The sequence below is a fragment of the Apiospora hydei genome (assembly GCF_038363865.1).
Source record: "Apiospora hydei strain CBS 114990 chromosome Unknown utg000003l_segment0_segment0, whole genome shotgun sequence".
Lineage (NCBI taxonomy): Eukaryota > Fungi > Ascomycota > Sordariomycetes > Amphisphaeriales > Apiosporaceae > Apiospora > Apiospora hydei.
In genome coordinates this window covers 1,360,693-1,380,402 of record NW_027117362.1, presented here as the reverse complement: position 1 = coordinate 1,380,402, position 19,710 = coordinate 1,360,693, and the positions used below count along the sequence as shown (strand labels likewise).

At 55.7% G+C, this 19,710-nt stretch overlaps 8 protein-coding genes across 8 annotated transcripts; 4 read left to right on the top strand and 4 right to left on the bottom strand.

Moving 5' to 3' along the window:
• Window positions 1–493: 493 nt before the first annotated feature.
• Window positions 494–1,105, top strand: PG997_002261 (amino acid permease; the record flags this gene model as incomplete). The annotated part of the gene is made up of 1 exon (XM_066806576.1): window positions 494–1,105. One exon carries the CDS (start codon window positions 494–496, stop codon window positions 1,103–1,105), a length of 612 nt encoding a protein of 203 aa, XP_066673872.1.
• A 1,084-nt stretch (window positions 1,106–2,189) lies between these two features.
• PG997_002260 (uncharacterized protein) lies at window positions 2,190–4,512 on the top strand (the record flags this gene model as incomplete). The annotated part of the gene is made up of 3 exons (XM_066806575.1): window positions 2,190–2,722; window positions 2,806–3,256; window positions 3,331–4,512. The coding sequence occupies 3 exons, from the start codon at window positions 2,190–2,192 to the stop codon at window positions 4,510–4,512; spliced, it is 2,166 nt and encodes a 721-aa protein (XP_066673871.1).
• A 386-nt stretch (window positions 4,513–4,898) lies between these two features.
• On the bottom strand, window positions 4,899–7,313 carry PG997_002259 (Enhancer of mRNA-decapping protein 3; the record flags this gene model as incomplete). Its single annotated transcript, XM_066806574.1, is given in 3 exon segments — window positions 4,899–6,551; window positions 6,569–7,104; window positions 7,196–7,313. The coding sequence occupies 3 exon segments, from the start codon at window positions 7,311–7,313 to the stop codon at window positions 4,899–4,901; spliced, it is 2,307 nt and encodes a 768-aa protein (XP_066673870.1).
• A 765-nt stretch (window positions 7,314–8,078) lies between these two features.
• On the bottom strand, window positions 8,079–10,602 carry PG997_002258 (mitochondrial DNA helicase (Pif1); the record flags this gene model as incomplete). Its single annotated transcript, XM_066806573.1, has 3 exons — window positions 8,079–9,034; window positions 9,088–9,961; window positions 10,075–10,602. 3 exons carry the CDS (start codon window positions 10,600–10,602, stop codon window positions 8,079–8,081), a joined length of 2,358 nt encoding a protein of 785 aa, XP_066673869.1.
• Window positions 10,603–11,622: 1,020 nt separating this feature from the next.
• Window positions 11,623–14,656, top strand: PG997_002257 (DNA ligase; the record flags this gene model as incomplete). The annotated part of the gene is made up of 2 exons (XM_066806572.1): window positions 11,623–11,714; window positions 11,773–14,656. 2 exons carry the CDS (start codon window positions 11,623–11,625, stop codon window positions 14,654–14,656), a joined length of 2,976 nt encoding a protein of 991 aa, XP_066673868.1.
• Window positions 14,657–14,868: 212 nt separating this feature from the next.
• On the bottom strand, window positions 14,869–15,720 carry PG997_002256 (uracil phosphoribosyltransferase; the record flags this gene model as incomplete). The annotated part of the gene is made up of 3 exons (XM_066806571.1): window positions 14,869–15,273; window positions 15,365–15,457; window positions 15,544–15,720. The coding sequence occupies 3 exons, from the start codon at window positions 15,718–15,720 to the stop codon at window positions 14,869–14,871; spliced, it is 675 nt and encodes a 224-aa protein (XP_066673867.1).
• Window positions 15,721–16,472: 752 nt separating this feature from the next.
• On the top strand, window positions 16,473–18,161 carry PG997_002255 (uncharacterized protein; the record flags this gene model as incomplete). Its single annotated transcript, XM_066806570.1, has 1 exon — window positions 16,473–18,161. The coding sequence occupies one exon, from the start codon at window positions 16,473–16,475 to the stop codon at window positions 18,159–18,161; it is 1,689 nt and encodes a 562-aa protein (XP_066673866.1).
• A 139-nt stretch (window positions 18,162–18,300) lies between these two features.
• On the bottom strand, window positions 18,301–18,781 carry PG997_002254 (uncharacterized protein; the record flags this gene model as incomplete). Its single annotated transcript, XM_066806569.1, has 2 exons — window positions 18,301–18,567; window positions 18,590–18,781. 2 exons carry the CDS (start codon window positions 18,779–18,781, stop codon window positions 18,301–18,303), a joined length of 459 nt encoding a protein of 152 aa, XP_066673865.1.
• Between the last annotated feature and the right edge of the window lie 929 nt (window positions 18,782–19,710).

Genomic DNA, 19,710 nt, shown 5'->3' with positions numbered 1-19,710 from the left:
AATCGACACTCGCCTCTTTTGACCTTCCCTCCTATCTTTCTTCCACGCCGAGTCGACCGAGCAGGGAAAGGATTCAAGCAGGCTTTGTTCATGAATGTTTAATAATCATCCTTGCTTCGCTAATAATAGACACGCTTGTAATGCGTACGTGCTACAGCTTACGATCTAATCCGCCGAGACGGTGGGGCCAATGTCTTTTAAAAATGACAATACATAGGTTTGTCCTACCAGAAGTATTACATATCACGTGCTCTGTCCATGCCATCCCAGGCCTCAGGGCACAAACCGACTTACCCCTCCAAACGTTCAAGCCTGTCCCACCTTCGACTTTCGACTTTCTCATCTTCCTAGCGTCAGACATTCAACATCATATCCCCTTCCCATAGGAGAACATCATACAACAGGCTGTCTGAAAGCAATTTGGCGCAGCCCTAGTCATTATGGGTTCAACCGCTCAGCTTGACCTCGAGCTCCCCCAGTTCCTCCAGACCTGATGAGCGGCCTGACCCACGCCAACTTCGACTCTGCGACTTTCGCCATTTACAGTCTCGCCGAGAACGTGACCGATGAGCGCCTTGCAGACATTGCCAAGATCCCCCAGGACCAGTGGGAGGAAGCCGGTATGGACGAACGATGTGTCAAACCCGCCAGGCCGACGGCCAATCTCTCCGGCAAGTCCCTGAAGGACGTCGTCGCGGCGCACGTCACCACGGCACACCAGGGCATCACCTCCGCTGACAATGGCGGCTCGGATGAGGCCAGCTGGTGGCCTCATGTCTTTATGGTGGTGACCGACGATAAGATCGAGGACCACGGCCTGCTGCTGGTCTACCTGAAGAACCCGTTCATGCCCCAGCCGACCAAGAAAACATGCGGCGGCGCTGGTGGGGATGATGAAGATGGTGCAAAGAAGGAAAACTGCAGCGAAGATAACGACGTAGATAAAGACGAGGAGAAGCCAGAGTTTGCCAAGTTCTTCTTCAGACCACAGAAGATGTACAATATCCTTGCGGGAATCAGTCTGCGGGATGAGGATATCGAACAGTTGCAGGCGGAGTATGACATTGATGTACAGGGGGCTGGAGGCTCTGATGTGTCCGCGTAAAACGATTAGTCGATACAACTTAACGTGGTAGCGTGCATTAAGATAGTATATCTTTAAATCCCATAATGACATAGAGGCTTCCATTTCCGCCTTCTAAAACCTCTAGTTCTAGACACCTCCATGCCAGTCAGATAACATCTAGACGCAAAAACAAGAAATTGGAACTTATTCTGGCGACACACAGAATGTGAGTCCCGGTTGACATTCCTGTCCCAACAAGCACTTCGAACAACAAGCGACTGTGCAATGTCTCAAGCGGAATTATCCAATTCTCACGGGAGCAGGTCATTTATCAGTTGGTAGACTCGAAGGAGGTAGGTGTTCTGTCATCATAAGCCGTGCTTGGTAGCTAACTAGAGTTTGAGGGCCACTGATGGCTCTGGTCGGTGCAGTTGAGGAGGCTCAGGTACGGTCTTCCCGGGCCAACCGGTTGGGGCCGGCCGATCAGGCTCGACCCCGACCCGGCATGTTGTAGATCGCTGGTCGGGGCTTTGAAGAGGTCCGTCTGGTGGAAGAGGGCCCATTAACTGGTTCCGGTGATGGCGAGGTGGTCGGCTTACGGCTATCTATGAAGGCCAGATAATACCAAGGCGCAGTCATATGAGATCTCGTCCTCAGGCTCTGTGCTAGGTGTACGCAAGAACGGTAGAATAGGACTCACCCAGTTTGGCTCAAGAACTCAGTGTACCGGCATGGTCTGCCATTGAGTGAGCGCATCTTCAACAGACGGCTCACGGAAGAAGGTAGGACGGCTGGACACCGGAATCGATTGTGCAATTGTGCGTCATGCCGCTCCTAGCGCTATGGCGGTGGCTGTGTCTTGCGCTGGTGCCTACAGCTGCAGGTAAATACCGATTGCAACCAATCGCGTGGAAGTATGCGAGAAGATGGGCTTGCACAAGAACGCTTCAGCTGCCAAGCTTCACTACAAGAAGTTGCTGCAGCCGAGGCTGGCTGTTCAATATCTGAAGTGGGATGATGATTGCTCCTTTGCTCGCTTCTTGGTATTTCATCTTTTCATCGAGATAGGCAAAGTGGTGGGGGCGTAGGCTCCAGACAGCCACAGACTGCGGTACCTCCAGCAATGGAAGCCATCATCCCCGACAATGATTCAGAAGCAGCCCAACTCTCACGGAGACCCTGGCTAGAGACGCCTCTGGATCTTACCAAGTCCCAAATCCGCCTCCTGACACTCCACCGCGGCCGGACCCCTGACCCCCTCGTCGTCGGCCTGCACGTGGTCTCACTGGACGCATCCTCCTCTGATGAGGATGACTCCCCGAACAACGACTTCGAGACCCTCTCTTACGTCTGGGGCGACCCATCCCAAACCATCCCCATCACCGTCTCCGGCGTCCCCTTCGACGCCACGCGCAACCTAGCCGAGTTCCTCCGCTGCCTCCGCCTCCCCAACGCCGAGCGCGTCGTCTGGGCCGACGCCATCTGCATCGATCAGACCAGCGTCGCGGAGAAGAGCCACCAGATCGGCCTCATGGCACGCATCTACCGGCAAGCTTCCAAGGCCGCGATCTGGTTCGGGCACTTCGCGGTTTCGTGGCAGGACGACATCGTCGCGGCGGTGGAGGAAGGCAATGGTGAGGATGAGGAGGGGACGGCGTATGTGCCGACATCGCGGATGACGGCGGCGATGTGGGATGAGGCGGAGAGGTACTGCGCTGCGCAAAAGAGCGGTTCGTGAGCGTGAGCGGCAAGCTCCTGCCCAAGCCGGCAGACGGTACCACCGACGCCGAGGAGGAAGACGCGCTAGAGGAGCTGCTCTTCGAAACCCTCAGCATCCTTGACTCTTTGGTTAGGGGAAAGCACCTCTGGGAATTCCCGCTCCTGTACTGCGACCCCAGCGCCCGCTCCGGCCTCGCCATGAACCGGAAATGGCCGCTGATCCTCGACTGCGTGCGCTGGCTCCTCACGCGCCCCTGGTGGTCGCGGGTCTGGACGCTGCAGGAGGCGGTGCTGCCGCGCGTCGACGCTGTCGTCTATATCGGCACGTTACCCGTGCGCTTCTCGCGCATCATCAATGGCGGGCACGCCTTCTCTGAGCATTGGCTCGGGGATTGCTGCAAGCGCGTCTGTAACCTGGCGGCGGCGGGGTACCAGAGGTTTCCGCACCGGCATTGGTTGTCGGCGCAGCAGGTCCATGGGCACCGGCGGCATTTTTCTCCCTCCCCTTATCCTCTGGCGGCACCTCATCGCTAGCAAAGAGAAAGAGAAAGAAAAGAGGGAACCGCGACGGCAAGGACGCCCCCTTCATCAGCATTGTCGAAGCCATCAGCTCGACCCAATGGCGCCGCGCCACCAACCCCCGCGACCACTTCTTCGGGGTCCTGGGACTCCTCCCCCAGGTATGGAATTCCTACTTCCAAGAAGTCGGGTACGGGTGCAGTGCCGGGTCGCTGTTCGCGCAGTGCACGAAGCTGCTGTACGTCAACGACGGGCATCTGCGGCAACTGGGCTGCGCCATCGGCACTCGCAGGGCGGAGGTGCAGGACTTGCCCAGTTGGGCCATCGATCTAAGCCGGGGCCTCGGCCACGACGAGGACGGTGCGGATCGCTGGGCTCTGTATGATGCGTATCCGGGGTCGAAGTATGATGACGAAACGTCGGGGGTCAAGTTCATGCACGACCTGCAGGATGCCACACTGCAGGTCAAGGGTATCTACATCGGTAACGTGGCCGCCTGCGCAATCTGCACGACCAACAAGGACCGGATTAGTAACGGCAACACCACCGACCCGAAGCCGATCATGGAGCCCGACGAGGTACAGTCAACGCTCGACCTCGTAACCGAATGGAAGAGCCTCCACGAAGCGCACCGCCGCCCGCATCCGAATACATACCACAGCCCAACATCCAACAGCGCAGGCGACGACATCGACGCCCCCTTCTGGCGCACCGCCTTCATGGACCGCGACATCTGGCGCTACTGGCTCCACAAGTGCCGCCCCCTCCCCTCCGCCAAACTGCGCGACGTGCGGTCGTGGTGGCGGCACTTCGCCGCGACGGGCGACTGCCGCGACCTCGCGCCGGACCAGCAGCTGGGCGCCGCGGGGCGCGGGACGTATCACTACCGCGCCCTGACGCTGAATATGGAGAAGTGCCGGTTCTTCTGCATGGACGGCGGCGGCGGCGGTGGGCCTGGGTTAGAACATCACGATGCAGCTGTTGGAGACGAGATCTTTATCTTGGCGGGGTGTCGCTCGCCTGAGGTGCTTCGACCGATTATCAACAGTGATGACACGGAGGAAGGGCAGGAACCCTTGAAGAAGATTGATGGGAAAGCGACGGAAACCAAGAAGTACCGATTTGTTGGCCTATGTTTCGTGGACGGATGGATGTACGGCAAGGCGGAATCACAGCAACGATCATGGCAGTCATTAGAGCTATATTGATAGACAATAACAGTACCGTAATTGCCTCTCGTTCGTCGCTAGAAAAAGAGACGCTGTGACTATTCCCTCGTAAAACTTGGTATACACTTCGCTTCTTATCTAGTTGTTGGTTGCCCTTATCAACCAGCTACTCCCTTCCGTCCTTGACAAAGCGCCTGAAACGCCGCCCCTATTTTATGTTCCCTTGTAAAACTCCTGAAAATGCTCATGCACAGTTGGGTATGAAGAATAATGCAATGCCGCCAAAAAAACCAACAAACTCCCAGTCTTTTTTCTTCATCCCGTACACCTCACTCAGTTTGGTATGGTGTATGTCGCGGGGTCGGCGAACTTCCCTCTCTCCTTTAACAGTCTCTGCTTCGTACGTGAATACGGGGCAGCTGCCATCATTCCAGATCCTCCAAGGTTCGGTACTTCATCTCGAGCACCCACTTGTCGTCAAAGTCGATCCCACGGCGCAATCTAGTCGCAGCTTTTCGCCATATGCTGGCGCCGAGTCCGATATCCGCAAGGTAGAACTTCCACTCCTCCACCATCAAGTCGCCGTCGTCCTGTCCGATCTCCACGGCCTTCAGCAGTCCTTGCTTGGGGGCACCCAGAGCGACAACGTAGCGGGGATGCACGTACAGCTTGGCGCCGTCGATGACATTGACCGTGCCCTTAGTCGGGTCCACGCCGCTGGGGATGTCGATGGCGAGGACGAAGGCCTCGTTGCGGTTCGCCCACTCCATTAGCTCGTAGGTGGTAGCTTGGTCGCTCGGACGCAGCTCTTCGAACGTGATCGAAAGTCCGAGTAGAGCATCGATGATGAGCGTGACGGAGACCTGTGATGAAGCCGCTAAGCTTGTAGCGTTCTTACTAAGGTTCTCAAATAGCTGTGCCTTGGAGCATACAGCGCCGCCAAAGTTGCGGAAGAGCCGAATCTGGCGTCGGAACTCCTCGATGAGCTCCTTTTCACGCTCTATACCGACCACACAGACCAGGACGTTAACTCCGCGGTTCCGTAGATGCCGAGCGGCGGAGATAGCTCGGATACCGGACTTGTTGTTACCGGCTAAGACAACAATGGTGGGCGCGTTGGGAGGCGAAGCCGTGGCGCTGCGAAGTTTGATGGCGGGATCATCAAGCGCAGTCAAGGCCACCTCAGCCACGCTGCGGCCTGCATTCTCGGCCATCAAGTCTTCGCTCAACCCGATCTCGTTATGGGCAATATTTTCCAGATTCAACATCTGGAGATGTGTGACCGTCTCTATGCGTCGGTTCAAAGGCACGGCGTAGAACCCCTCTCCACTTATCGGCAGGGGTGGTTGCTTTTCAGTGTTAGCACTCCTGCGTATGCCTGAATGCGTGCGGAAATGCACCTGGTATGCAAGGTTGTCGGCGGGCTGTCTTACATTGGAGTTGCCACGACTTGGTCCTCCCATGCCTTGTACCGCACTGGTACTCGCCTTACGAGACTGGGACCGCCTGGAGTTGGACATCCGTGAGTCGCCTCGCATACGAGAGTTTCGGCCGCTGCCTTCCCGCCCACTCATTTGCTTTTCACCACCGTTAACGGTTGCGTCATCCGCCTCGCTTTTCCAGAAATCGTCGGGTGTCTCCTTCAATTTTGGCGTGGTCGACGGTACGTCCAGTACGTTTTCCGTATAGTGTAGGTTCTTGCCGCCCGCCGTTCCTGGCTTGGGTCGCGGTAACCGGTTATGTGACACGAGACGCTCAGCATCATCGACTTTATCCTGTTGCCGCATCTCGTCGAATATGGTCCGCTTATCGAACTTAGCCAAGCTTCCCTCAAAATCGAAGTCACCAGCCTCCTGAACGTCAGTCACATCCTCCGAGGCCCAACCATTATCGGCGTTTGGCGGCTGGCGGCCCTTCTGGCTCTTCTTAAGGGATGCGAAAGGCTGGAAAGACTTGGTGGATTGCAGTATCGGGGTCTGTCGCCATCCGGGTCCTTGCTCAGTAGGCTTAGCGCTAGAGGTGGGTGTGGCATCGCCATCGTTTTTGCGGTTCCCGTTACGACCACCCCTACGTTGTCGCTGCCGAGACTTCTTACTCTTAGCAGTTGCTTGCCCATCAACAACCTGGGGGCGGTCGGGGTGGCGTTCAGCGCTTCGTCGTCCTCGGTCGTGTCATTCTGGTCCAGGTCGTCTCCGACGGCGGGTGACTTCCCCGCGGCAGCATTGCTGGCATTGGCATCGATAGTCAACTTGTTAAGTGCTCTCGCTAGAGGCGTGGTCTCCAGGACGGCGGTATCAGGGCGCTTAGCTGGGCTGGGACCGGAGGATCGTGCTGGGCGAGGCGAGACGATGGACGGGGGATCGCGCTTTTCGCTCGTATTGGGAGGTTGGGGGTTGCGATTTTCGTCATTGCGGATCGAGGTCGGTCTTCTTCCGATGTTGATGATGGCCGGGTCTTGAAAGCTCGCGTTAGATGGCTTTGGGGGCGCCGGGGCTGCAGCAACATCAGCATGGGCCGTGTTTGGCGGTGGCTGTTCGTTGTACGACTGCTGTGGCGTCTCTCTGATGTCCTTGATTAGAGCCGGGTTCAGGTCCAAGGTCGGCAGGTGCTGGCCGGTATTCAAGATGTGGACTGCATGTACAAAGCGGTGTCAGCAGCCCTCATGCGGACAAGGGGATGTCGATGCATCGCATCGGGATGGAGTGCGAGTAATCGGACGTACCTTGGTGCAGGGCCAGCAGCTGGTTGGGGACGATGGAATAGATGGTGCCCACCAATGTCAAATCCTTAGGTTCGTTCAAGATCACCGTCATACGCATTCCCAAGAACTGGTCGGCCATGGTGGGCAGTTTGGGGGAGAGAGGGCGAGGGAGGGAGAGAGAGTTGATTGTTAAGAGATGCGCATGTGCCGACTTCACAGATTGACAGATGAACTCGAGGGCGGGACGGATGGTGGTTGCTCGACTTTGACCGAAAGGCTGGAGGGATGGCAGGCCCACGATGGTGGTACTGGAGGGTCAGTAAGGTACGAGTCACTTTTAATTTATCTTTGGAGCTTATCGAACCTTTTGGACGTGGGTTCAAGGTTGGGTATCCAGGCAATGGAGGGGGGCAAATGGAAATTGGCAAGTGTTTAGCTCCTGGCGGGCGGCGGCTGCAGCAGCTGTTGCTTATCGATAAGCAAGTACAGGTACCTCTAGAGAGCCCGATCGCTGCCTAGCTTCTCCCCTCGGCCACTACCTCCCCCCTATTACGAGCCGAGTTTCGAATAGGGTTAGCTGGTAATTGTAGTCGGAACAGAACAGCGGTGATAGGCAGGTACTTTAAAGTCTCGGATCGATCTGAGTGGTATACTTGGACAATATATTCATTACCTCTACATCAGTTCCATCACTGCCAGTCGCTCTCGCAGCCATAACCACCAACGTCCCGCCGCTAACAGCAACGTCGTATCAACGCGCCCACAGGTATCTCGTCATTTCTTGAGGCTAAGTGAATTATCAACCCAGTTTCGCTCTGTCTCAAAAACTCCGTCCCTATGTTAGGTATATTCCGACCATCATCTTGCGGTGTCTCGCACTCGACCTGCAATTGCGCCTTCACTTCTAACCGTACGACGCCGCCATGGCTTCTTCGTCATCGTCTATATCGATAATCTTCCTGCCCTTGGACTCCGTTCGGCCCCGGGAAGTGAAATCGGCCATTGATGGTGTTGGCTTCTTCTTGATGGCCGATTCCGCGCTGTATAGTCTGTTGTAGAACTGGATCACGCGAGGGTGCGCCATGACCCTGTTCTTGTCGAACCGTAGTACCTGCAGTCCTTGCTTATTCGTGGCACGACTAAGCGCCACATACGCTTGTCCCTTCTCGAACACTTTGCCGAGATCGACCTTGACTCTCTCCAATGTTTGTCCTTGTGCCTTGTGGATTGAAAGGGCCCAGGCGAGAATCAGGGGTACCTGTCTCCGCTGTGCTTGGATTTCGCCGTTGGGGAGCTCCACCTTCCAGTCTTCGGGCAGCATCAACAGGGTCCTGTGGCTACCATCGACACAGGTGAACTGCACAACTGGATATTCCTTCAGGTCCTTGGTCGAATCAGGATCTCGGCTGAAGGCTTTGATCTTCTTCTTGGCGCGGCCCTCCGGGTCTTCTTCGTCATCAGAGCCCTCGTTTGATGTACTCCATATCTCGAATGTTGCTTCACACATAAAGCCCTTAACCTTGCCCAGTGAGCCATTCACTAACGTCTCATCCAGGTTCTTGATCAGCATGACCTGAGCCCCTTTTCTCAGCTCGATGGCCTTCGGTGCCATCATGTTCTCCAGTAATCTGTCTTTGATGTCGGGATGGCCCGTGTCTATAGCGTCGAACCTTTGGGTTGAACCTGGTAGATTGCGTAACCGCTGCTCATTCGATCTATCAACCTCTTGTCGCGTAGGGAACAGCTCTGTCACATCCAGGCCGTCGTCAAACGACAGGGGCCTGGCGAGCTGTTTGAAAGTCTGCACAGTTTGCTCGCTAATTCTGCCCAGTCGCATTTCGTTGAGCATATTGGCGAATTCTGTCCGGATGTTAGCCACTGCCGTCTATACAAGTTTTGCGGGGAAATTTTACCTGGATCCCGTTGACGGAAAACCTGCGTTAGACCAATAGTATGGTCGATTGACGTAGTCCAGGTCGCGGCCTCAAAGGCAAACTTAACATCCCGTTTCTGCTTGTCTGGGACTGGAGGCAACTGGAAGAAGTCGCCTGTGATGACGAGCTGTATACCTCCCCAAGGTCGTCCATTGTTCCGTATGGTTCGGGCAATCTGAGCCAGCTTGTCGAAGAGATCGCCGTCTACCATGGACACCTCATCAACGATAAGGGTCTTGGTGCGCAGCCAACGATTCTTGGCCTTCTGGTTGCGGCGAATCTTCTTCACCAGCGTAGGCACGTCCTCTTTGCCCAACCCGATTCCAGCGAAGCTGTGCAGGGTCTGTCCTCCGATATTGCATGCCGCCAGTCCGGTGGATGCCGTGACGCTCACTCGTTCGGGGTCACGTGCCCACTTCTTCTTCAGCTGATCGATGATGGCTCGCATCAGAACAGACTTTCCTGTTCCAGCAGGACCAGTGAAGAATACGCTTTGATTCTGCTCTATGACCAAATCAATGACATGACGTTGCTCCAAGCTGAGCGAGACTGCGGCATTCTTCTTGATCGCGTGAGAGTCAGTGGCAGCGCGGAGATCATCCGGCACCGCGGAGCCTTCCGTGGAGAAGGCACGAGTCGAGCCGGGGAGGTTCTTGGTCTTGTTTTTGAGCTGCGCCCTCTTGTCCTTGATGGCACTTTGAGTCGTGTCCCACATCATGGACTTGTCTTTGGGCTTTGCTGGAGTAGCCAACACAGCGCTTTCTTTCTCTGCAACAGCATCAAGGTCAATCGGGTCTTCCTTGGTCGCAGCCTGCGACCAATGCTTTGGTAGCTGTCGTTTCTTTTTGATGGGCTGTTCCGCAGCATTAGTGACAGGAGACTGGCGTTTCGGCGGGGCTGATTCGTCGCTTGAGGAGGGAAGCGATGCGCATCGGGAGAAGAAGTCCATGGTATCGGTATGGTTACCTCGCTTGTAGGAGGGACAGATACTGGCGACTCAGGTACTTGTCTGGTTGGCTTGGGAGGTGGCGGCAGACTCGGAAGGGCGGATGGGCACGCATAATCCAACTCCAGGTCGTCGTCGTCGCTAAAGTCGTCCTCGGCTATGTAGACCAAGTCAGTAGCGCCGCCTCGGAACGAGCCTGTCTGTTGGGAGGTGGTGACGGGCTCTTCCTTGAACGAGTCGGCTTTGCTGTAGAGGGTGGCGAAGCCGTCGGAAGGCTTGATGAAGCTGGTCACAGACGATCCAGTGTTGGTTCTGGACATGGAATTGCTCGATCTCGGTTGTAGTTGACTTTGGCCAGATGCCTTCGAAGACCCTAAATTCGCACCTGTCGCACCACAGCTGTGGCCTCCGCTGACCAAATCGACGATATTGCCATCGCGCGGGCTGCTCGAGGGAAAGAGTTGCTTGGAGAGATCAGGCTTGCCAGGCTGGGCTTTGGAAGCAGGCGGCGCCGAAGCCTGATACCTGGTCGCGGCTTTTCCCAGCATCGTATAGACTTCTAGTGGTCTAGAAGATGTGCTGATTATGTCTGCATGCCTCTGTAAGGCACAAGCAAGCGCTCGTTGCTGTGAAGAGAGGACAACAACCGGGTTCCGGTACGCGAATAAGGGTCTCGAAGGCGGGAGAATGCGGATGGCGGCCGGTAGCATGCAGGTGTTTCTCTTGTCGTAAAGAAGGTGTTGTGGTGACCGGTCGGCCGCTCTCAGTGTTTTGGTTCCGGGTCTGGGTTTGGATCTTCAGCTGGGGGTCAATGAATCGATTTTAGATAGCACTCAAGCAAGGCGCGTTTTGGGGCGCGTAAACCGTTAATTTACACGAAGAGGGGCCAATTAGATGGGTGGATTGGGCAGCGCAGATGGTCTGTGCGGCAATGCCGTTGCAGTTGGGTCACGGCGTAACAAATTACTGCCTCTGCCCTCTAATCCATACCTAAACAGATGCTTGCAACACGGCGATCATGTGCAACTGGATGGGCGAGAGGGCAATTTTGAAGTTATTTTGCCTTTTTCCCCGTGAAACGGGAATATTTGATGCATTTTGTATTCAGATCATTGGCTTGTAAACACCGTCCGGCAGCCGCTAGAAGCCCGTTCCACGGATGGCTTAACTACTGCGCTGCTAGAGGGTTGAGGGCGTGCCATCTTGGCTGCACTTAGAAGTAACCTAGCATTCCAACACTGGTTGGTTTGTAGCCTCCCTCCCAGGCAGCAGCTGCCCCATGTCAATCAACACACGCCGGTCGAAAGAAGACCGATGGGATTCATGGATTTCTTACCTGTTTCCCAATTTTTCCGTGCTTTGATTCTTTGAGCGTGATTTCCATTCGGAGGTGTCTCAAGAGAGGAGTACCGCCGGTCGCGTTACTGCATCACCAAACATCCTATTGAAGGGACACACTCGTTCAATCTGCAGCCCACAGTGACGCTCGTCAACTCGCAGGCAAAGCTTCTGCGCCAGCCCTTCCTTGACTCTGCAGCGCCCAATAATCTTTTATTCAAATCGCCATCATGAGTAAAAAGCCTCGTAGCTCTGAGGCGGAGGATGAGGAACGGCGCCAATACGCCGTTGGCGGCACCACGCTCAAAGAACTGGACGCGGAGTAAGTTGATGTCTTAGTCGCTATATTACAACGCATGAGCGCTGACCATCATCACCAGATACCCTTATCGGCCCAAGAACCACTCCAGGACTTGGCTGTTCTCTGAATTATATCAGAGCTTGTTTGACCCGCTGAATGAGAACAAGAAGAAGCCAACAGGACCCAACGTGCATCGCGCCAAGCTTGGTCCCCATGGCTCCAGTAAGATATCGCCTCATGAGCAGAGGCGCTCCATCATCGAGCAGTTCTTCTCGAGATGGCGGACAGAAGTCGGCAATGACATCTACCCAGCCATGCGCCTCATCATCCCGAGCCAAGATCGGGATCGGAATGTCTATGGTCTCAAGGAGAATGCTATCGGCAAACTCTTTGTCAAGATCCTGAAAATTGACAGAAACTCGGAAGACGGGAAGGCCCTGCTGCGTTGGAAAGACCCCGGTCAGAGGATCAGTTCTATGGCTGGCGACTTCAGTGGAAGATGCCATGAAGTCATCTCGAGGCGCCCGATGCGGATGGACCCGGGCAATATGACCATAGCCGACGTCAATGAGATGCTAGACAAGCTCTCGGCCGCTTCGGGAGAGAAGGAACAGTTGCCCATTCTCGAATCGTTTTACCACCAGATGAATGCGGACGAGCTCATGTGGCTCATCCGCATCATCCTGAAACAGATGAAAGTCGGTGCGACGGAGAAGACATTCTTGAACTTGTGGCATGCTGACGGCGATACTCTTTTCAACGTTTCGTCCAACCTCCGCCGCGTATGCTGGCAGCTTCACAGTCCCGATATCGACCTCAACGGTCGCCAGAGCCAAATCGAGCTCTTCCAGATCTTCCAGCCACAGTTGGCCCAGTTCCAATTTTCTGGCACCTTTCAGAAAATGGTCGATGTACTCACCCGGAGCCACCGTACCGAAACGGACAATGACTTTTGGATTGAAGAGAAGCTGGATGGCGAGCGCATGCAAATGCATATGCAGAGGGACGACACAGTACGGGGTGGTATGAGATTCGCCTACTGGTCACGACAGGCCAAGAACTACACGTATCTCTACGGTAACGGTTTCTTCGACGAAAAGTCCTCCCTTACGAGACATCTCAGGGACGCGTTCCTCCCCGAAGTAAACAGCATCATCCTCGACGGAGAGATGGTGACGTGGGACATGGACATTGACAAGATCATGAACTTCGGGACGCTAAAGACGGCCGCGCTGGCGGCGCAGAAGAACCCTTTCGACCAGACCGGGCCACGGCCGCTGTACCGAGTATTTGATATCTTGTACTTGAATGGCAACGACCTTAGGCAGTACATGCTGCGCAACCGTCGCCAGGCTCTCGAAAAGGCCGTTAATGGTGTGCACCGCAGGTTGGAACTTCATCCCCATGAAACAGCTACGAGCCCGGAAGTTATCGAGCCAGCCCTTCGGACAGTTGTTGCTAATGCGTCCGAGGGTCTCGTACTCAAAGATCCTCGATCTGTGTACACTCTGAACAGCCGAAACGATGACTGGATCAAGGTCAAGCCAGAGTACATGGATGACCTGGGAGAGAACGTCGATGTCGTGGTTATCGGAGGTTACTACGGTTCAGGTCACCGCGGAGGCAGGCTGTCGTCTTTCCTCTGTGGGCTCCGGCCTACGAGAAACGACATACAAGCCGGTGTCAACCCGGAGACATGCTTCAGTTTCTGCAAAGTGGGCGGAGGTTTCAAGGGCGAAGACTACCAGCAGATCCTCGAGATGACCGAAGGCAAATGGCACGACTGGGACAGGAAAAACCCGCCTTCCCAGTACGTCGTCCTCGGTGGCGGCGAGGCGAAGCAAGCCGAGCGGCCGGATAAATGGATTCGCCCTTCAGAGTCGTTCGTAATCTCCGTCAAGGCGGCCAGCGCCACCACGTCCGACCAGTTCGCCAAGCTGATTACCCTGCGCTTCCCGCGGTTCAAGGGCCTCCGCCTGGACCGGACGTGGGACTCGGCGCTCGACTACGACGAGTTCGTGACGCTCCGCAAACGCATGGAGGAGGCGACAGAGGGCAAGACGATGAAGATGGAGAAGAAGCGGGCGCGCGCCAGCAAGCGGGTCAAGAAGGAGGTCGTCATCGCGGGGCAAGACAAGGTCGCGGCGGCCGCCATGTTCGAGGGCCCGCGGTCGCACGTGTTTGCGAATCTCGAGTTTTGTGTTTTGAGCGATGCGACGCAGCCCCGGAAGTCCAAGACGCAAATTGAGGCGCTCATCAAGGACCACGGCGGGAAGATCTCGCAGAGGGCCGTGGCGGACGGGAAGATGATTCTTGTCGCGGACAAGAAGGTCGTCAAGGTGGCGAGTCTGATCAAGGCTGGGGAGGCGGATATTGTTCGGCCGAAGTGGGTGTTTGATTGCCTCGGCGAGGGCAACAACTTCGTGCTGCCGTATGAGCCGGCCCATTTGCTGCACGCGACGGATCGGCTGCGGGACTGGGCAGGGGAGAACGTCGACGAGTTCGGGGATAGTTATGCGAGAAATCTCAGTGCCAAGGAGTTTAAGGATCTGTTGATGGATATGCCCAAGAAGGAGATCGACTACGAGCCCTTCGACAAGCAGCTGTTCGTCACCCAGCTGGAAGAGCGCGGTCACGACTTGGGTAATCTGAAGTGCCACCTGTTCCGGCGCAGTGTGGTTTTCTTCGCGGTGGGCGAGTCGATATCGCCAATCAGGGTCCTTAAGTTCAAGAACTGGGTAAGATTTGGCGGCGGCATCATATCAGAAGACCTGGACGATATCTCCGTTACGCACGTCGTCGTAGTCGGTACTGATGGGCCGAGTGAGAGGGAGCTCAGTGCAGAGGTACGGGCGACTATTAGTAAGAGGACTCCGATACCCCGTGTAGTTACACAGTTGTGGCTCGAAGAATGCTGGAAAGAGAGCACGTTGCTTGATGAGGAGAGATACGCTCCGGCATAGTCCTTTGGGGCGGTGGAGTCGGCGGATTTCTTGATGTTAGCTTAGCTGTTGAACAAGGTCGTCACATCGTACGTCTGAAGCTAGTCGTCATGTACCACGATAGAAACAGTTGATAGAAGTAACAGGCAATAAATTTTCAGATTCCTTGAATATTCCACTTCCTAATACTCTTTCTCCTCGAGATTGGAGCCAACACATACCATCCTCTACGTTTATTTGCCAATCGTCAAGAACAGCCGGTCACCCACGTCGCCCACGCCCGGCTTCAGCATCCCGTTGCCCGTCAGCTCGGTGTCGACGCCCGCGACCCAGATCTCGACGGCGTCGGGCCACTCGTTGGCGGCGCGCTTGATGCCCTCGGACGCGGCCACGACCGAGAGCACGAGGATGCGTTTCACGCCCCACTCGCGCAGCGTCTGGATAGCGGCGGCGCAGGTCCCGCCCGTCGCGATGACGGGGTCCAGGATAATGGCCAGGCTCGCCGTCGGCTCGTTGGTGGTGGCGGACACGTGCTGCGGGAGGTTGTTGTAGTACTCGACCGGTTCGAGGGTGGAGGGCTCGCGGTAGAGGCCTAGGTGGTGCACGGGGACAGGGTTGGGGAGGAGGGGTCTGGATGGCTGTTGGCGTTGGGAAGGGTGTAGCTGGTTAGCAAATTGCCGAGGTTGCATGTTGAAGGTAGGGGGTAGGAGGGATAGACGTACCTTCTACCATGCCTAGACCGGATCGCAGGATGGGTACGAGGGAGAGGGCTTGCGGCTCGATTGTGGTCGTTGTGTACTCGAATCCGATGGGAGTTTCGTCCTATGGCAGTCACCGTTAGCTATTGTGTAGAATACAGCTTGGTCGTTTTGTTGGAAGCAGTAGATGCGGTCTGTTGCTATGCTTACCTTCGGGCCATCTACTGGGGTCAAGGCCGTGGCCAGGGCCTCAATGCCGACAATGGTAGCGATCTCATTGACAAGGGCCTTCACTTCGCGTGAGGACGTGCTCTTGGATCGGAGCAGACTCAGCTTGCCCAGCAGGCAAGGGTGTCGGGAGACATGGACGTTGGACGGAAGGGACATGTTGTGGACAGGTGGTATTGGAACGGGCGGTCCGGGTATTCGGGACTTGTGCTGTGTTACTATCAAGGAGATACTAGATGGTTGAACAAGAACCGTGAGATGACTTAATCAATGATGGGCAAACCAGATGAGACGAGACGGTGTACAAATGAGAACAAGAATGTCTCAATGACCAGCCAACGTCGAGCTAAAGGCTACACTACCTGCTGCGTGTGCTCACGAGGGACTTCCTATGCCGGAGTCCAGCCTATCTCGCAGATGGCGGAGTGTCCGTTCGTCCAGTTGGTGGTCGGTCATGCTGCATGGCTGGGAGCGCGGGGCTCTCTGGGTGTGTGCTCCTGCTGGGCGCTCTGTTTGGGTACCTGTCCGGGAGATAAGCGATAAGCTTGGGGGGCAACAGCGGTGGGGAGCTACCCCTGTAGCGCTGGCCTCAGCCCACTAAGGTTATCTGGGGAGGATCCGAACAGCGGACTAGAGCCGCCAGGCGGGGCTTTACGTAAGGCTGCGTAAGAAAACAAACAATTCGATTCCAAACCTGCGTCTACCGATGCAATTACTTTTCTTGGCTCGACAGACCGACAGGCACCATGCGACCCGGATCTCGGGAGGAATGACGCTATCCCGAGATGCAACAACAACAACTCGATCTCTCCTCTTGATACACACGTCTCGTTACTCTTGGTTAGAGGGTCGTACTTTACGGTCGACGTGCACCACCTCAATTGTACCTGATTGATTGCACGCGACGTACAATGACGCAAGCACAAAACCTGAGTGAGGTTACCTCACCTCGCCCTGACACGACGTCACCACAAAATGGATTTGGCGTCAAGGTCTCGAATAGTATGGAAAAGACGCCAGCTGACTCTGAGTCATTGGAATCGAGTAATCCTATCTCGAAGCAGCAAGGAGATGGAGAGCCAACGCAGGACCGCGGCCCGAAAGAACACAGGGGCATCTCCGCCAAGCCGGAGTCCGGAGACCACCGCCTCGCAGGTGCCAAGACAGGACACCCGCCCTCGTCTTCGCAAGTCTCCACTGGACAAGCCAGCCGACATCGCCGCGCTTCGTCTGCCTCGAAGTTCGACTACGATGTTCCAGATTCGTATGCGAACATTGCCGAGGCATCTGCTTTCGCGCCGATTGAGAATCGTGATGATGCCGAGATCTACAAGCACCGCTCGTCCCTAGAGCGGACGAGGAGCCTGGATCAACAATACAGCAGAGACCAGCAGAGGCGGCGGCGAGATAGTGAGTCTCAAGCGGGAAAGCAGCCTCCAGGAAAGGAACCGCATCGCGAGACCTATGACGTCTCCCGGCTGGCCACCCAGCTGTACACCATCTCGTACTTGATCCTGTTTTCCATCTTCGGCACTCTGGCGAGACTTGGGCTACAAGCCTTGACCTACTACCCAGGCGCGCCGTTGGCTACCAGCGTGGTTTGGCCCAACTTCGCAGGATGTATTGTGATGGGCTTCTTGTCGGAAGATCGCAAGCTGTTTCTCAACGAATGGGGAACTCCAAAGTACCACCAGCAAATCCAACAGGCCAAGAAAGCCTGCGAAGATGAAGGCAGCGGGGACTCCAGCCCGGGGCGCGCTGCTGATATCGACCTCGCTGCCGCGAAGAAGGCGCACATGGCGACCAAGAAGACGATCCCGCTCTACATTGGCCTGGCGACCGGCTTCTGCGGCTCGTTCACATCCTTCTCCTCCTTCATCCGAGATGTCTTCCTCGCTCTTTCCAACGACTTGACTACCCCCGACGGTGGAAGTACCACCACGCCACGAAACGGCGGCTTTTCCTTCATGGCGTTGCTTGCGGTCGTTCTCACCACCGTGTCCCTGTCTATCTCGGGCCTGTTCGTTGGGGCCCACCTTGCCATCTGCCTCGAGCCAGTCACACCGTCGCTACCGTTCTTCGCCACCCGCAAGGTCGTCGACAGAGTCTGTGTGCTTCTGGCGTGGGGTTGCTGGCTAGGCGCAGTTCTCCTTTCCATCTTTGCGCCAGACCGCTCCTCGCACCGTGGGGCATCGGAGACGTGGCGGGGTGGCGCCACTTTCGCCCTGGTGTTCGCGCCGCTTGGGTGCCTCGGCCGGTTCTACGCGTCAATGTACCTGAACGGCCGCATCGCCTCCTTCCCCCTCGGCACCTTCGCTGTCAATATCTTTGGCACCGCGATCTTGGGCATGGCTTGGGATCTTGCGCATGTCCCATCGGGCGGGGTCATCGGGTGTCAGGTGCTTCAGGGCATCGAGGACGGGTTCTGCGGGTGCCTCACTACGGTGTCGACCTGGGTTTCCGAATTGACGGGACTGAGAAGGCGGCATGCTTATATCTACGGGTTTACTAGCGTCGTTATCGGTCTAGCGTTCATGGTCGCAATCATGGGCGGTTTGAGGTGGAGTCACGGTTTTGCGAGTTTGAAGTGTTTACACTGATCTGTTTATTGGCAGATCATTCCATGTTTTGATTCCCTATCCCTTTCTATTTTCACATATACGCGATACCTCTTTGACTCTGTAGATAATTGTACATTCTAATTTTCTCATAAGAAATGGCCTCATGCAGCTGGCATTCTCATCTCCGGACAGACATCCAGGATATGTCGAAATATCCTGTCCGCCGCCTCTCCTTGGGGGTTACATCGGTGACGTCCACTTCAAGCGAGCCGACCTCGGCGGAAAATTTGTTAAACCGGTGAATCAGCGTCTTCTCCCGCAGCATCTTGACCCAAGGCACATCCACGAGCTTTTCCCCGCGCGCGACCCGGTCCGCCGCGCACACCCGCTCCAGGTGGGCCTCCTCATCGCACAACAGCACGACCGAGATCAGGTCGGACCGCCGCTGCCGCGCAGCGCAGACGTACTTCTGCGCAGACGCCCGCGCCGACGAGGTCGGCCGTCTGGCTGTCGGTGAAGATGTAGGCGTGGTGGTGGGTGGCGGGGTTCTTGGCCAGGGCCTCGAAGACGGCGTAGCGGAGCTCCTGGCGCAGGTCGTGGTAGCCCGGCTCCGCCCGGTCGAGGACGGCGGCGGTGGCCTGGTTGACGAGGCGGTTCATCTCCACGAGGCGGGCGGAGGAGTACTTGTTCAGGAGGGCTTGGAGGCAGCGGGCGACGGTGAGCTTGCCGACGCCCGGGTGGCCGTTGATGTGGATTAGGGGAGGGGTTTGGGGAAGGACTTGAAGGGGTTTAGGTCGTCCATGGTGGTGGTGTTGGGTGTAGAAAGGGGATGAGGGTTGAGAGTATGGGATTGATTGCCGTTGATTGTATAGACGCCCTCTGATGGTAGTATGAGGGGTGCTTGTTGTAATCTTTGGTCGTCCAATAGCACCAGGTGAAATGGTCTCGAAATGTTAGATGGAGTGTGTTCAGAGACTGGTTTCTAATTGATCACGAAGAAGAGGACCGTAGGATATATACATGTTCAAATGATCGCGCTTCCCCTTTCTCCGAAGACATTAATCGTGTCGTTGAACTAAGCTTTCTCAATTGCCTGGTACAATATCTGGCCACCTCCGGCTGAACACCAAGCAGAATTAACTTGGGGAATGAACTATCACGGTCTCCGATTCATGTATGTTGAAATATATTACCGTAGGAGACTGGTAGATGGGTCATACTCCTAACTCAACCTTTCGCGGATGGGTAATCCGGGAAACGACCAATTCAATTATATGACCAACGGTCATTTCGACAGTTAGCAATGTTCCCTTTTGATATCCCAACGTGGTCTATATTTGTGGTTAATGGGATTTCAGCTTGTCATTGAGCCTCTTTCGGAATTGCCATGGAGCAAATCGCCAGACCTGAGCGGCGTCCCATCCACAGTATCAATCTACCAGCTCTTCTGATGCTAAATGTATATTCATAGCAATGCTGAACCTGTACGGGAATCTTCCTTACAATAGGCAGCCAGTACGTCAACGGTCTTCATCACTCGGGTTGGCAGCTATCAAGTCTGTTTATCTAGACATCCTCCAAACTGGGA